At 41.4% G+C, this 17,962-nt stretch overlaps 1 protein-coding gene across 1 annotated transcript in view; it reads left to right on the top strand.

Annotated features, from left to right (window-relative positions):
* RFX8 (regulatory factor X8) overlaps positions 1–17,679 on the top strand; it is a 36,391-nt gene extending 18,712 nt beyond the window's left edge. The window contains exons 7-16 of the mRNA XM_054163170.1: positions 1,157–1,220; positions 2,231–2,365; positions 2,449–2,526; positions 3,567–3,680; positions 4,533–4,683; positions 6,070–6,128; positions 11,453–11,609; positions 13,149–13,243; positions 14,415–14,529; positions 17,420–17,679. Of these exons, the coding sequence (XP_054019145.1) occupies positions 1,157–1,220; positions 2,231–2,365; positions 2,449–2,526; positions 3,567–3,680; positions 4,533–4,683; positions 6,070–6,128; positions 11,453–11,609; positions 13,149–13,243; positions 14,415–14,529; positions 17,420–17,679 (1,228 nt within the window). The remainder of the gene's footprint in view (positions 1–1,156; positions 1,221–2,230; positions 2,366–2,448; positions 2,527–3,566; positions 3,681–4,532; positions 4,684–6,069; positions 6,129–11,452; positions 11,610–13,148; positions 13,244–14,414; positions 14,530–17,419) is intronic.
* Positions 17,680–17,962: the final 283 nt, after the last annotated feature.

The raw sequence follows: 17,962 nt of genomic DNA, 5'->3' as shown, positions 1-17,962 counted from the left end.
TTATGAAACATCTCTGCTTACACATTCTTCCCTTTGTTCAGCCACCAACTCTGAAATGCTAATAGCATTACCAAACTATCCAACTACCCTCTTGGGCAGCCAGTTTGGTAATTTCATTGGAGCATCCCCTTCATGGCAGAGAGTGGTGGAAGAGGGAAAGGTAATTTTTCAGGTGGCAAGGGTCAATCCTAGGGACATCAGAGATGTGAGAGAAGGCATTTTCAGTGGGTTGAATTTCCAAGCAGATAAGCTCTTAATGCATTGTCCTCTGTCTCTTTGGGACATAAAATGGTACTCTGGTTTATAATACATCACAGCAGTGAAACCCAGAAGCCAGAATCTGAATAGATAGCCAGAGTGTTAGCAGTTATCAGTGGAAGCACATTTTCTACAAAGCCCCTGCCTGTCACCCTTCAAAATAGCTAAGTCCAAAAGGACTCTGGAGTTTTAAATGCCTTCACAGACAGCAAGCAGGTGTCAGCAGCAGATGGTGGCTTGATTGGAGGAATGCAGCTCTCACACTATGTCTCTGTTACTAGCAATATTGTCTCTCCCTCCTCTAGGATTAGCCTCAGCAAAACAGGTAGGGCATGGTAAAGCAAGAAAGCAGCCTGTTGTGCTTGTACCCCTTCCTTTTCAACCAAAAGCCAGTGGTCAAGCTTCTGCATGTCTGGTTGAATTCTGACGGTATGGAGCATCATGGCAGGCTTGCAAAGTAAATGGGGAACAAGGAGGGGAAAATGCTGTCTAAAGTGATACAGGGTGCAGAAACTGGAATTACTGTGAAATCAAAGCACATGGATGATTGTGCTTTCATTATTTCATTATTAACAATTTCAAATGAACTGCAACTACAAATACAAACCCATGATCTTGGCACAAGGAGCTGGAAAACACTGTGCTGTTAAATGCCTAGCACCTTGCCATCTTTATAATGAATGGTTCAGTCTTATCATGAAATTAATAAAATTGGCCTCAGACTTGTTAGAAAATCCTGGGGCCAACGAATGACAGGAAGAAGAGTGGAGTTTGTTTCTCAAACACAATGCTCCAGCCTAGCGCACTCTATTCAGTTTGAGCTCATATTTTTTTACTAAATACAGAATAAATTGGTGGGATTTTGAAGGGGTTTTTCTGTTGTATTTTTTTATCACAGTGGAAACGCCTGCAGTTCTGGAGATACAGCTGGTTACAGGAGCAAGAGCCAAGAAAAAAGAACAGTGAGTTTCAGATACATTATAACAAAATGTCTGTTTAATTGTAACTGCTATATAATATGTTCTGATGAAATACAGTTAACCCATCATCCTCTCCAAAGTAATCTTTGCTTAATACCACTGAATGCTTACTTCCCCCATTCCTGTTTCACCTGGTAGCTAAATATTGTTGTTATCTTAATGTCAACTCCAATAATTTTATCTATTCTGAGAGCAGAAATTGTGGCTGACAGCCCGGGTTTTGAATATTAGGGGAGTTAGTGGGGCACAACCTTCCTTGCCTGAGGCCCACAGTAACACCCCCTCATACTGCTGAGCCAATGTCGTTTCAGTGCACTCAGAGTTTACTGTCACAATAAGTAATCAAATACTAGGAAATGATTAAGAAAAAAAGAGCACAACTCCTGCTCACCGGCAAGGGCAGACATGAGGCTAACCTATGGCAGTTCTCCCATAAGTGTTCTGTCGTGGGATGATTCGACACTGGGGTTGTTGGAAGTCAGCCACCTGTGTATGAGCAACAAACTTACGTGGACCACAGCGAGGAAAAAAGGAGAGTCTGGATGTCTGTCTTATTTTTATGGAGCACTCGAGTGCAGTAATGAGTGCTCTGAAGGGGATGTAATGACAGCTGATGAGAAATGTGCTGTCACCCTGATAGCAGAGCCAACTATCTGCAGCCTTATTTAGAAGGTTACAACTATGACATGAGTGATACAGAAAATAAATGTGGAAGATATGTATAGCATTAAATATTCACTGGTTTTGAAATGAAATTCATGTACATTTAGGATTTAAATGTTTAGTCACCCATGCTCCCTTCTTTCATCCACTCCTGCTTTCCAGAAAAAGAAGGGCAAACATTCCTTTTAAGAAATACATCTTATAAAAAGATCATGTTATAGAAATTCCACAAGGTGCTTAATACCTTTAACAGAGCTGACAAGATAATTGTAAACTCTTATGATTTTTGTTTTTTATTTATTGTTCAAAATAAATTCTGATGCATTGAGAGCAAGAATTTGCACTGTTCTCCACCTGTCATTTATCTGAAGAATGAACAAGAGAGATTTCAGGACCCTCGGTCTGAATTCAGCAGATTCTTTCTTTGGGAGCAAGAGCTAAGGAGGAAATACCCCTGCGAAATGGTACGTTCAAATTCAGTCAGCAAGCCAGTTAGCTCTTTGCCTGTGTGATGGTTTTGTACTCTCTTTTTGGTTACCTTCTCCAGGTTGTACTGCTTGCCAATGAGTATCACAGCCACTGTCAAGATATTTTACACACAGTGAGGAAGGGTGAGCTTGACAAGGTATGACTTTGCTTTAATAACACTCTGTGGTGGTTTTAGGCTATGCCTTTAAAAATTCAGTAGAAAATTATAAATAAATCACTATTAGGTATAAAAAGGAAAGCAAAAGATTATTCTAAACAAATTCATTGGGTAGATGTCTGGGATAAGAGGACATTTACATGTCCTCCTCCTCTGTACCATAACAATTATTCCGATTCCTTTTCTCTTCTTTCTGATCTTGGCTGTTTCTGCTTCGCTCAGGAGAGATAACGTGCTTCTGGCTGGCCTTGGATAAGTCTGACCCACTGATTTATCTCTCCACTCTGTCTCTCTGGGACAGGGGGCTTTGGGGGGGAGTGGAACAGCTCTCCCTGGTCTTTTTGACCTGGGGGGTTTTCATGTTGTTTGCTAATTGTAAATAGCTGTATAAAATTGTAAATACTGTATATTTTGTACACGTTAATGGTTGAGTGTAGTTTTTGCTTGTAAATACAGCTTCATTTGCTTCTAACTGAGTTGGTCTGGCAAAAAGTTAATGCTGGGGGGAAACTTCAACCTACCACACCCTCATTCTGACTACAGCATACAATTCTAACAATAAAATTGCTTCTATGTAACTTATTTACTTGATCTAAGGTAGATGGTCATTTATAAACAAATGAAACATTCAGTCAAATTATTTGGGAATTCTTAATCAACACAACATGTTCCAAGAATCTGAGTTTGTAGGCATATCATGAGCACTCCTGGCCCATCAATGAGTCTGAGTCCAGCACAAAACACAAAGCAAGCCACAGATGCATATATTTCATTATATCCACGTATCTGTGGCACGTTTCTTTGTTTCTCTCTTCTTTCTTATCCTGCCTTGCAAGATTCAGCTTGTCCCAGGATTCTTCCACTTAGGCTGGATCCCAGCCAGGATGAGGCCAGGCAAAAAGCCCAGCTCCACAGTCATTCTTTTGCTTCTGTTCTTGTGTGTGTTGCTTTAATGAATCACACTTCACATTTCATAAGTGTAAAATCAGTGAAAATTTATAAAAGACTTTGTGTGACAGGTGGAAGACTGTATCATGTCTTTCTGGAGGTCTCTGCAGCCTGAAAGCATAGCACTGATGTCCTCACCAGATGTGTGCCAGCTGTTCAAAAGCTATGATAGGCAGCTATTCAAGGTACCATAGACACACTTGTGTGTTGTAATTATGTTATTATGTGTTTGTGCCATTTTGGCAGTTCCTCCTGAGGGGAAGGGCCAGCTGTACAAGGGGAATTTCTTTGGCTTCTTCTGAGAGAGCACAGTATGGATTTTGAAAGGAATTCGAGATAATTGCCATTTTCATGTTATACATTCCTTTGAAAATCTCTAATATTAATAGAGTATGCTGTTACAGTCATGCCAGGGGAGGTTTAGATTGGACATTAGGAAAAAATTCTTTACTGAAAGAGTGGTGAGGCATTGGAACACGCTGCCCCGGGAGATGGTGGAGCCAGCATCCCTGGAGGTGTTCAAGAAGCGTGTAGATGTGGCACTTCAGGACATGGCTTAGCGGTCATGGTAATTGGGTTATGGTTGGACTCAGTGATCTTAAAGGTCTTTTCCAGCCTTACTAATTCTATGACTCTATGATTATAAATGTGGTCTGCAATTCTGACATGAGGCTATGTAACTGAAAGTCTGACTGACAACTGTTGTCCAAATTACAAGTTATTGTTCCTTTGGGAGGACTGCTGCATTTCCTGCGACATTCCATAGAGAAATTTGCAATTTTTCTGATCAAAATATTTTGCTTCTTATTTACAGTATGTTGTTAAGTACTGTCTATTAATTAATTCTAGAAATGAGGTTTATCATTAGGATATTTTTCCTTCTGCTAGTAAATGGAGCTTAGCTCTTGCTTAATTGGAAGGGAAAAAACAAGTCTCTTTTAGACTTCCACCTACACTATCAGTAACATTTTGTTTCATGCTGCTGTAAATATTTATAGCACACCAATAATGTACAGCTCCATGAACTGATATTCTAGGAAATGGAGAACATCCTACTTCACGATTTCATGGAGGAGGTGCCTATGCAACACATCATGTCAGTCAAATTGTTCAGTGAAAACGTAGAAGATTGGCTTCACAATGCTTTGGCAGGATTTCCATTACTGGTTCAAACATCTAAATCTGAAGGTATGTTTAGGCAATAGAGAGAATTTCATGAAATAATCTGTGCTTAAACTGCAGTGAAGGTTGTGTTACAAGACTTTTACAGCAATGATTTTTAAAGCTTTTTTAGCTGATGTAACTTTGATAGTAGTGAGTTGGGATACAGTTAAAAATAAATAGTCTCAGATAACATGTGAGTAGAAGTTTAAGCCAAAATTATTCCCAAATCATGGCAAATTAAAGTGTACTTGAATATTGTGAAAAATCTGTTTCTTCCCATGATCACTTTGGCTGTGACTGAATATCATGCAGTCTGCCTTGTGAAATTTAGGTATTGTCTGTCTCTTCACCTTGCAAGTGGCTTACTGCAGATAAATTAATTAATGGCTGTAGCACAGTTCAAAAATCCACAGTCCCACAGGGAAACTACCAGTCTGTCATTAGGGGAGGGGGTTATAAAAATCTGTACTGTACAAAGGTGTGTGTATCCATGTTTGTGAATATGTGTGTACACACACACACACGTATTTATGCATGTTGCTGAAGATTCTGCTTAAAACATACTGTTACTCAGTTGCTCATTGCGTGAAGAGCAACCTCTCAGGAGCAAAGCAGGGCTAATAGCAAAAACTGTATTTGCATTCATATGCTCACAAAAGACTTGCACACGGTCTTAATTCTGGCATTTCATACATTTGAATGCTTGACAGAGCAATCTAATGTGTGTGCATGAAAATATACATAATACCTGCAACCCCTTGGGTATGCATCCCAGTCCTTCTGGTTTGTACAAACTTCAGAGAAACAGAAATTCTCCCTTGAGAACCATACTGCCTCTCTACAGAAGTTTGTAAGTTGCTTTATGTTTGCTTTTCTGGTAACTAAGAATTGGTTATTTTATATTTTGGTGTTTAAAAGGGTGTTTTTTACCACACTTGCCATAATTGCAACACATTATAAGAGGAGACAATAGAACCAAAGAAAACAACTCTGCAGTGCTGCAGAATTATAGATAAAAGTAGAAATTTAAACCCTTTAAACAACATATAGGAGGTTTAGAATTAACATTGTTGTCATTCAATTTAAACCATACATGTGAAAGAATATTAGTCTTGATTAAGAAGTATTTAATGTAAAAAGATGTTGGAAGTACTATTTCTGTGTGTCATAGGTTAAGACATTTGCAGTGAAGAAAGAGTGGTGATCTGGGCTGCTTCTGCTTGCAAGCTTTAAACTGCAAGGGTCCCCAGCCCATAATGTTGGCTTAGTGCTCCCACTGTGCTCTCTTCTGTTGCCCTCTGTAGCTCCCATAGGGACCTACTTTCTAACTTAAAAGATCTGTCTTCATTAATGTCTTTTAGACTGTAAAATATTAATGCTATGAAACATCTGCCTCTTCTTCTTTAACAGAAGTTACAGTGTTTATAAAAAGACTCAGGAGAAAGACAGACCTTTCTAATGTGGCCAAGGTATGTTCCAGAATCTCTGCAACAAAAGGCTGGGTGTCCCTTGGAGATACTAAATACTTGGGAAGCTGAGCTTCACGTGCTTCTGATGAATGCTTCTTAAGCATTGAAGAATATGGTCCAGCAAGAGTGCAAGTACCAACTGTATCTCAGTTGTTTACACCTGATTTGCATACCCAAATTTACATCACCCTTCTTGTGCTTGAGTCATAATGTCAAAAGGCTGGTTGTAGCTTTTTGATTCTTCTCTGCCTATTCCTAATGTGTGTAAAAGCTGTCTGCACTGAATTTACATCCTCAAAACTTAAGGAAAGAGGTCTGCAGCCTAGCTGGGGAGAATTCCCTAGCAGCAGCCTCTGGCTGCTCTGCACCCCTTTTGCATTGTTTAACTAGCACAAAGTGAACCTTGCAGACCTGAGAATTGAGGCCAGATCTACACTTACAGCTGAGCACATTCTGTGCCTGGTTCTTGTTTGTGTTAACAAGCTCTTGGCACTGTTCTCACAAGTAAGTGATGTTTGCATCTTCTCCAGAGCCTCTTTAAAATACAATGGAAGGGCAAAGGAGTTCCAGTGTACCTAATGATTAGTCCCACTGGCAATTAAAAAAAGGAAGAAGTTTCAGTAAGTGAAGTTATGTAAACCTTGTAAATGACCATCTTTCAGCGGTCATATAGCCTTGATTACAATTTCTGTTAGAGATCCTGCCAAAACCATGGATACTAGGCTCCAGGGTAGGAAACAAGTACCAGCTAAACATTGTCCTGCAAGTGCATCCCCCTGTTCATAGCACTTCAGATGATGGTTAGCTGAACACCACAGGTATTTCAAATTTTCAGCTCATGAGAAACATCCAAATGTTTCATGGGGATGTCTCTCAGAAAGTACCATTGAGTGTTTTAGAGAGACGCAGCCAATCCTAGGCTTGTGTGGATTCACTTTCCTCTGGTGGCCTTCATTAGATGCTCATATGATCAAATGATACCTTGCTCTTCCTCCACTGTACTCTCCTGGCTTCTAGTAATCTGAGATGAAAGTGTATCCACATTTTCATATTTAATAGCTTGGTTTTGGCATCCACAGCATCTTGGGGTATTGAGTTCCAGGGTTTGGCTATTTGCTGTGTGAAAAAGTACCTTCTTTTATTAGCTTTAAAATGTCTGTCATTCTTCATGCGATTCTCCCTGCAAACCTCCATTACATCCTTGCTCAGTTATTTCTGTGCAAAGCTGAAGTTTATATCATCTTCTCATGCAGGAGTAATTTTATATTGCTAATAATTCTTCTCATATTTCTCTGTCTAAAACACACCTGAAATTTCAACTGGAGGCTGAAAGCAGGTGAGATGGGGAGGGTGAAAGCAGGTGAGAGTGCTCCTAAGGAGAAGTGCAATGTGGAGGAGCTGTGCAGCTGTAGCTTCTAAGTGGTGGAACCACACTGCCCCTTATGGAGTACTTTGCAATAATTTAGCCACCTGGTGAGAAAATAGGAAAATTTTTGGCAGGGTCAGGATTCACATAAAAGAAAAGTAACTTTCCCATCATGTGTAGATAAAGCAAGCTGACAGCTGCTACTACCTGGGCATGCAGAAGTAATTAGAGCATAAAAGGGTGTGAATTCCCTACAAGAAAGGAATGTGAATATGATGCTTGTCATTCTCTGGGGCTGATTCTTGACACTGGTAAACTGTGTTTAGGTGTTGTCATAGCTGGCTCTCAGTCATTTAGAGAATTTTATTTAGTACAGTGAAGTGCAACAACTAAAGGGATCAGTCAAAAACACTGGGGCATGGAGTTGGGTGCTATCAGCATGTTGAAAATACTGCCCCTGGTAGTTCCCAGCATTCAAGTCATGTGTCGTGTTGCAAGCAGCAGCTCTTCTGACACCAGAAACTTCAAGTAAAGCACAGAAAAAGACTTTGTCTTTAACTCAGCTGGAGTGGAATATTGGATGAGAATCAGAGTGCTTTTGGTATCTCTGTAAAGCTAGCAGAATGATGAAAAAGAGAAATTACCAGATTGGGAATTATGTTTGCAAACAAATCATAGAATCATAGAACCAATAAGGTTGGAAAAGACCCCAGAGATCATCGAGTCCAACCTATCACCCAACACCTCATGACTAACTAAGCCATGGCTTCAAGTGCCATGTCCAATTCCCTCTTGAACACCTCCAGGGATGATGACTCCACCACCTCCCTGGGCAGCACATTCCAATGGCCAACAACAGTTTCTGTGAAGAACTTTCTCCTCACCTCAAGCCTAAACTTCCACTGGCACAGCTTGAGACTGTGTCCCCTTGTTCTGTTAGTGGTTGCCTGGGAGAAGAGACCAACCCCCACCTGGCTACAACCTCCCTTTCAGGTAGTTGTAGAGAGCAAAAAGGTCTCCCCTGAGCCTCCTCTTCTCCAGGCTAAACAACCCCAGCTCCCTCAGCCTCCCCTCACAGGGCTTGTGCTTGAGGCCTCTCCCCAGCCTTGTTGCCCTTCTCTGGACACGTTCAAGAGTCTCAATGTCCTTCTTAAATTGAGGGGCCCAGAACTGGACACAGTACTCAAGGTGTGGCCTAGCCAGTGCTGAGTACAGGGGCACAATGACTTCCCTGCTCCTGCTGGCCACATTGTTCCTGATGCAGGCCAGGATGCCATTGGCCTTCTTGGGCACCTGGGCACACTGCTGGCTCATGTTCAGCTGGCTGTCAACCACTACCCCCGGGTCCCTTTCTGCTTGACTGCTCTCCAGCCACTCTGACCCCAGCCTGTAGCTCTGCATGGGGTTGTTGTGGCCAAAGTGCAGCACCCGGCACTTGGATGTGTTAAATCTCATGCTGTTGGACTCTGCCCATCTGTCCAGCCTGTCAAGATCGCTTTGAGAGCCCTTCTACCCTCTAACAGATCAAGACCTGCCCCCAGCTTGTTGTCATCTGCAAACTTACTGATGATGGATTCAATCCCTTCATCCAGATCATCAATAAAGATATTAAAGAGCATGGGGCCCAACACTGATCCCTGGGGGACACCACTGGTGACTGGCTGCCAGCTGGATGTGGCACCATTCACCACCACTCTCTGGCCTTGGCCCTCCAGCCAGTTCCTAACCCAGCAGAGTGCTGCTGTCCAAGCCATGAGCTGACAGTTTGGCCAGCAGTTTGCTGTGGGGGATGGTGTCAAAGGCCTTGCTGAAATCCTGGTAGACTACATCCACAGGCCTCCCCACATCCACCAGGCAGTCACCTGATCATAGAAGGAGATCAGGTTGGAGAGGCAGGACCTGCCCTTCCTAAATCCATGCTGGCTGGGCCTGATGCCTTGGCCATCCTTCAGGTGTGCAGTGACTGCCCCCAAGATGATCTGCTCTATAATTTTTCCTGGCACTGAGGTCAGGCTGACAGGCCTGTAGTTTGCAGGTAAATGGGCAGCTGCGTTTGCTGCTGTTTATATGGTCGTGGTAAGTACCTGATGAATGGGATTGGTTAAACTGTTTATGACTCCTGAAGTATTTCTGAATTAAGAAAAGGCCAAACTGGACCTGGTTTATTCACATAAAAGCAAAAAAATCAACAAAGGCTTTAGGATCTTACTGATTTCAGTAAGGAAGTGAAAGTTTAAATATATGGATTAACAAAATTCAATGGATTCAGGCTCAATTTTCTTCACTGTTTTCATGATTTAATCACAAATCTGAAGGAATACTGTTTGCTATTAGCAACTATTTTGTTAATTATTTTTAAGTGAAGAGATTAGGATTGAATGTTAGACTGAAAACTGTTTGTGATACCTATGTTAGTAATATTTTTTGGGACAAATGTGAAGCTACATATATTTACAAATTATTCATAAGCAGATAAATGGGGTAAAATCTGAATGAATATGATTTTAAATAACACATCTTTTTTTTCTGTTATGTATATTCTTCAAGGTTTGGGAAACCAGAGAAGATTTGACTTAGAATTTAATTGGAACATGTACTAAGGATACATAACATCAAGTCAGCCTTGACGCACCATTCTAACTTGTAGACAAAATATCATTATTTGGTGTGGCTATAATAAATAACTCTAGGCAAAACCAGCTGCCCACGTGATTGCCCAGATTGTTCAAGCATGTTAGCCCTGTCTGCTCCATTACAGACAGCTACACAGAGTGTCATTGAGAAGAAAGTCTGCCAGAACTAAAAAAAATAACAGTATCACAGTATCACAGTATAACCAAGGTTGGAAGAGACCCCAAGGATCATCAAGTCCAACCTGTCCCAACAGACCTCACGACTAGACCATGGCACCAAGTGCCACGTCCAATCTCCCCTTGAACACCTCCAGGGATGGTGACTCCACCACCTCCCTGGGCAGCACATTCCAATGACGAATGACTCGCTCAGTGAAGAACTTTCTCCTCACCTCGAGTCTAAACCTCCCCTGGCACAGCTTGAGACTGTGTCCTCTTGTTCTGGTGCTGGTTGCCTGGAAGAAGAGACCAACCCCTTCCTGTCTACAACCACCTTTTAGGTAGTTGTAGGGGGCAATGAGGTCACCCCTGATCCTTCTCTTCTCCAGGCTAAACAATCCCAGCTCCCTCAGCCTCTCCTCATAGGGCTGTGCTCAAGGCCTCTCCCCAGCCTTGTTGCCCTTCTCTGGACACATTCAAGTGTCTCGATGTCCTTCCTAAACTGAGGGGCCCAGAACTGGACACAGTACTTAAGGTGTGGCCTAACCAATGCAGAGTCCAGGGGCACAATGACCTCCCTGCTCCTGCTGGCCACACTATTCCTAATACAGGCCAGGATGCCACTGGCCCTCTTGGCCACCTGGGCACACTGCTGGCTCATGTTTAGGCGGGTGTCAATCAGCACCCCCAGGTCCCTCTCTGTTTGGCAGCTCTCCAGCCACTCTGACCCCAGCCTGTAGCTCTGCATGGGGTTGCTGTGGCCAAAGTGCAGCACCTGGCACTTGGACTTGTTAAATGCCATGCCATTGGACTCTGCCCATCTGTCCAGTCGGTTGAGGTCCCTCTGCAGAGCCTTTCTACCCTGTAAGTGACCAACATCCATTCCCAACTTGGTGTCATCTGCAAACTTGCTGATGACTGACTCAACCCCCTCATCCAGATCATCAATGAAGATGTTAAAGAGGATGGGGCCCAGCACTGATCCCTGGGGGATGCCACTGGTGACTGGGCACCTTGAAGACAATTTAAGTTTCATCTCTTTGATTTATGGTTTTCTTTTCCCACTTTGGAGACTGGTTATGTAAAGTCTGGTATTGAATAAGGGAAGCTTTTTGACTGAGTTAAGGGTTTGAGAAAATGAAAGTCATTAACCATTTTCTTTATAGGCAATGAGAACAATCTTGAAGAGCAACAGCAATGTCTTTGTTTTGCGATCCAGCTTGCATGCTGTCATCAGTGAGGGATTTCTGGATCTGCCTGGATACTTCTTTCAAACGATGTTTAGGAATCCGGAGGAGCTGCAGAGTTATATAGAACTGAAATGTAATGTATTTTTTTTTCTGTATTTTGTCTATCCACTTAAGCCTTTGCTTGCCATTGTTAGAAGTCCAGCATTTCCTCTTGTTTATTCATGGCATCTGCTTTAATGAGAATTAGTCTTGCCATAAGCTGAAGTACTGAAAAAGAGCCAGTAAAACTAAGACTGGAGGATGTAAAATTATCCTTTTAACTTTAAAGGTTAAGAATGAAAAGCTTTCCATTCTGACTTTCTCTTAAAGCTTTCTGTGGCAGCAGGAGGGGGGGGTTGTATTACTAAATAATGTATCTTCTAGAAGACCGACAAACAGCAACATAATTTTTTTAGCTGTTTCTTCAACAAAAAAAGAAGTTTCCAAGAGCTGCATTTTTTCATTGTCCTCTGTTGTTAATCAAGTACACAACAACACTTACTGTGTCCAGAGTTTGAAATGTTGTGCGCTGGACTGGAGAGAGGACTATTTGCCTTTCAGCTTTTGTGGCCTTGTGGCCTTGTGGAATCAATGTGCCTCTTTAAGCAATAAAATACACAGTTTGTATGCAGCCATGTCATCATGCATTTGCCAGCTTAGTGGAAAGTGATAGCAAGATAATTTTTAGATTAATGGTCTGCCATTTAATTTATTAGCAAAAGATGGGCAAGTTGGACTATGATGTGCACAGATCTGACAGGGAAAAAAATTCTGTGCTTTGTTCCTGGCCCACCACCAATTCAGACACCAACACAGGATGTGCCACATCCTTTCCATGACCACAGGAATAATCATTTGGCTTCTTTATAGAACCATGAGGAGCACAATTTAAATAATATTTGTATACATTTTAAAATCAAAACCACTGCACAGAGTGCTCTTGTTACATTTGCCCATTATGTTAATGATGGGCTTACTCTTTCCAAGATGAATTTATTGCATTATCTGCTTTCATTGCTTTCCCAAAATGTTATTTATAATAAGCATTATTTAGAAAACCCCTATCCATAGGCCTTCTTGAGAGAAGATGTCTCAGTTAGGAGGGTATAAATTCAGAGAGGTGCCATAGTGATGTACCTTCTGGCACTGGTTGGTAGGTTCCACTCTTTTGGGGGAACAGCTGCACTGATACGAGGCAGTTTCTACTGGTCTACAGAATATTCTCTGTTACTGTTTCAAAACTCTTTTGTCATTCCCAACAGATAAACCAAGATTGATTTTTTTGTTTCTCAACCACACAAAATCTCAGATAAGTAAGTTTGCATTGCACAGAATTAAATCCCAGCTTTCACATTGGACGTGTTTATTCTTGCCCCCTTTGCTGTGATGGCTACGTCCATTCAGATATGGTGAATTCTGACTGATTTCAAAGTAGGGTACTGTTCCTCACTAAAGGAATAGTAGAATTGTATTAATCAAAATGCTATAAATAGATGTCTTATTTTAAGATGAAGATTTTAAAAAAAAAAGAAAAACCAAACCAAAAAAACCCAACAAAAACTAAAAGTTGCATAAACAAACCAAAAAGCAAGCCAATCACTTCAAGTAATGATCTCCCTTCTATATTTCATAGGTTTCAATGACTTAATGCCTTTGCTGGCACCTTCCACAGATATTCGTGTTATCCTGAACTGTTTGTCTTCAAATCTTCAGGCTTTTGTCATTCAGGTACATAATTAATTGGATACTTTCAGACAAGAAAGGGTGATCACATCATTTGTCCTGCTAAATGCTTGCTGTAAGGAGGCTGTGAGAGCTACATTGTACATAAGTAACCTGACCAGACTGCAGATTTGCATAAATGCAATTTATGCGTGCTGCAGAAAAGGGGGGGATTAATTGGCATACAAGAATTCCATCTGTGCAAGCAACTACAGACGTAGTTCTGTGCATATATCCACTTTTGTGGTTTCAGTAGCTGCTCTGCTTTCATAGACGCATATTATAACAATCCCCAAGAAAAACGGAGAAGAAAAATGTTAGTAAAAAATGAAGAGACCACAATTCCTGCAATTGTTTATTTAAGAAACTCTTGACTTCTAGCAGGTGGTATGAGAGTTATGATTTCTGTTACAATTTCTCTAGCTCTTGTAAAAAAGTTCCAATATGATCATCCTTGCACATACACCTGTACAGAGGTTTATTCTACCACCCCTCTGCCATCACTGATTCAAAATTAGTTGTAGCTTGATGGTACTGCTGGATTTGGTTGATTGCCAGACCAACTTGGATCTGGTGGGTTTGGTTTTCTCTTTCTGAAGAAGTCAGCTAAACTGTACTTCTTTAGCTTCATTATTTCCTTCTTCTTTAAAAACAAACCAAACCAAAACAACACAAACCAAACCAAAACCAACAAAAACCCCCAAACAACTAAGAATAGTACGTTGCAGTTCTGTGGTGCCTTCATCTCACAACCTTCAGCTAACTCATGGCATAGTAGAGGCAATGGAGCAGGACTTTGCCTGGGGGTTCACACTTACAGGGCATAAGGTGGTAGACAAAAGTTGCAGCAAAGAAAATTTCCAATACATAAAGAAATAAATGCCATGAGAGTAGGTAACCATAGGAAGAGGTTACCCAGAAATGCCATGGGATCTCCATCCTGGAGGTATTCAGAACTTGGCTGGACAAGGCTGAACTAAGTTGGCCATGCTTTGGACAGGAGGTTGGATTAAATGATGTCCAAAGGTCGTTTTCAACCTAAGTTATTTTAGGATTCTAACAAAAAACCTGCTTGCTCCACCTTTGTGTGCACTTTGTACAGGGAAATAGTCTGCAATGCAATAATGTATGATTTCAACCAACTTCATCATAAAGCCTTTTTTCCCTCTACCTGCAGCCAAGCAGGAGTAAAGAGGAGTTTAGAAAACTGGCATCGAATTTCCAGCTACGATGGAACTTCCTACTGAGTGCAGTAAGCAAGGCTATGACCCTCAACTGTGCAGATGGTTTTGGTAAGTAGGATCTTTATGACTCTCATCTGGATACACTCCTCTGTGCCCTGAGACACAGACATAAATTCATGCTGCAATCAGTAGAGATATCAGTTCTTACTGCCTTCCTTGGACCAAGCAGCACCATTTGCCTGGTGATGTAACTATCCAGATCAGGAAAATTAAATGGTTAGTTTTCATCTAGATTTGTTTTCTGAGCCAAAATTTAAGATGAGCAGAATGGAGGAAAGTATGAGCATACAGCTGGAGACGGTGGGAAGGGCACTCCCTCTTTCTGCAGAAACCATGTCTGTGGAAATACGGTGAACAGCAGCCTGAAGTGTGAGCCTCTGCACTCCCTTCCTACAAGAGTTGCAAATCCCAGCAGAAGTGTGTGATGGAGAGCTGGATCCACCAGTATGCTTAACCATGGAAACTCCAGATCTCTCAAGTGACAGCTCCTAGTATTTCAGGTTCTTTCTGTGTAAGATAGTCAGAGCAGGCACTGAGATAACTACTCGCCAAAAAGGCAGTTAGTTCCTCTGACAACAGCTACATGCTTCTTTTCCTTATGCCTTACAATGACATAAGTGCTTGCCTAGCCAGCAGCATGCCTGCTGAAGGTGTTAAACTGATGGAAAGCTCATCACGCCTTTAGCTGGGTTAGTGTTCTCTCTGTTTTAGGGCTCTGAGCTGTCAAGCATCAAACACATCCCACACCAGTGCAAGGCGGAAGAAGCAGGAGGACTGTGCAGTCATGTTCACTTGAAGTGGTTTGAAGTGATACATCATCGTATCTTGAATCAGTTCAGTCTCTTCCATTTCTATATTACACCATCTCTATCTGCCTTTCTTTAATTTGCAAAGCCTGTCAGAAGCTTTTCTCTCTATTCTGCAGAGATGCACCATCTCCTGTGAGCAGCAACTGATCCCAAACGGTATGAATGGCTTTTTAGATTTTCAAATGAGCACCTCCATATTTTCTCCTCTTCTGTTGGATGGGGCTTCACACAAATAGCCAAAGAAAATCTTATTACTCTCTTTGAAATGCCCCTTCAAAACCATGCTTTCATGTGCTTCCTACAAAGACATAACAAATAGGTTCATTAAGGTTGTTGCCTTTTGTAATCTTCTGTATTCTTCCACCACTAATGCTGATGTTTGTGCAGTTATGCATGCACCCATTTTCTGCATGTAGCTGCTACCTTTTACCTTGTATTTAGATTGCAAACTCTCTAGAGAAGGATCACAAGTTTGTTCTGTATCGGCAGGGAACACATCACAGTAAGATCCCTTGTCCATCAGCTGCACTATTACAGTGATAATAAAATAATCATTCCTTTCTCTCTTTCTCCAGGGGAGTTCCGCACAAAACTCTCCAATGTTACATGCAATATTTTGGGCAATGAGGAAATTAGGAATAAATTCCAAGAACACCAATGGAAGCATAATATTTATTGAAATTCCTTACAATTATGAGATCCTCTTCCCAGGACATAAAGAGTTTAATGAATTGCCTCCCTGTTCTGCAGTTGGCAGTGGCTGGGGACACACCCTTCCTCTGCTGAGCCTGCCTTAATGTAGTTAGAAATTCTATTTTCATTCCACTCATGACAGTCTTTATGTTACACTTCAGTAGCCCTAAGATTTAATTTATTCTTGCATATGAGAGAGTTAAAAAAACATGTTAATCTTTCTCTGTGATGATCCAATTAATTTGAATGGCATTATCTTCTCTCTCGATACCTCTGGTTCTTTAAGCTGGTAGGCTATATGGCCTAACAATGTCCCTTCTTCCTCATGTTTCTATTCTGGTAGGGTTTCAAGTTTTAGTGGACAAGGCTAAGGAAGCCATTATGTTACCAAACCATCTGGTGCAAAAGTTCTGTACCCAGGCTCTTTGCTTTTCAGAAATTTCTTAAATCTCAGCATTTCTTGTAGGAATAGAGGGCAGCCTGCAGGTCAAAAGGTGTAGTATCCACACTGAGGAAATGCAATTACTTAGGCAAATCCATGAGTGTCACACGAGCTGCCTCCTCACAAAATAAACCACGCATCAATAATAATAAGATTGTTAGAAACACTCGTGGATTACTAGTGTCACAGCTGTATAGTTTCAGCTCCAAGCACAGAAATCCCTTTCCTTGTCCCATAGATAAATAAGTCCTTCCACTTACATTGCTGTCATTTAAAGATGCATGAAAGGACAAAGAGCAGAAGCAGCAGCTTCTCAGACCATAGAGCATCCAAAAAGGCAGCACTTTTCATTTTTAAAGCTCTGTAAACCTTGGTTGTTCATATAAATTGTGGTATCACCTTGTTGATGTCCATGTAAAGATGTTTGTGGGATGCAGAGATTATGAATAGCTTGATAAATTCCTGCACAGATTTATGGCATGAAAGAAGACCTACCTGTTACTGTAAGGGCTTTCAGCCAGGGTGCGATTCAAAAGTCAGTGGCCTCCGTGTCTCTCTTGACTTCTAGTGGTTATGCTCCAAGCTGCAGGGTGGGCTATTTAATGTTATAGATACAAGACAGGCAGACATCTGTAGGAGAGTTTGCTTGGGAAGAGGTGGAATGATATATCAGTCTGATGGGAGAAATGGGGATGATATGTGGTTGTTGATAAGCCTTGTGGTAGCAATGAATATGTGAGGGAAGAACTTGAACAGGAAAATGAAAAAACACAAGTACCCTTTCCTCTCTAGCTTAATAAAGGGGAAAGGCTCTTGCTTACATTTAAAATCTGCAATTGGTGTCTATTTGACTGTAATATTTGGAAGTATATAATTTTGACAAGTGCTAGTCTCACCCATAACTGTAGTGAAGCCCTTCAAAAAAGAACACATCGTGAAGATTAGCAAATGAAGAGGTGGTTAACTTTTTCTTTCTTTCTTTCTTTAAACCTAGGATGCTGGCATGTGCTTAATTTGCTACTCGTGGATTTCGTGGCCCACATATTCCTGTCCTATATAGAGGAGGAGGAAGACGAAAATTTCCAGATCACAAAGCAAAACGAGTCCCCTGTTCTGTGGGTTTATGAGCCCAGACATATCTGGCACTATTTTGTTGAGGGGCACTCTCAAACCAATACTTCACAGACAGCTGTCATATCTTTGATGCAGAGCCAGAGTAACTTTGGATTAAGCAACATTTTTCCAGAGTTCTGAGTTGTTCACCGCACACAGCCACAGGCAGCAAGGTGAAATAAATGTTAACTTTAATGAGCAGCAACAACCAAAAGTTAGAAATTATGTAAATCAGGAAGGATTGGGAAGGGTGTGGTTGTTTAGGGTGTTTTGTTATGTATAAAGTGGAACTAATGAAATTCAGGTTTGCACGGAACTGTCTAATGTCACCTAAACCTCACGCCACAAAGCATCCTCCACATCCCACCTCACAATCCTATTACTGCAGCTCCCTGATCCGTTCCTTAACTTTTCAGCAGACCTT

This window comes from Dryobates pubescens, chromosome 7, assembly GCF_014839835.1.
Source record: "Dryobates pubescens isolate bDryPub1 chromosome 7, bDryPub1.pri, whole genome shotgun sequence".
NCBI classification, from domain to species: Eukaryota; Metazoa; Chordata; class Aves; order Piciformes; family Picidae; genus Dryobates; species Dryobates pubescens.
This window is presented reverse-complemented; position numbering and strand designations above follow the sequence as displayed.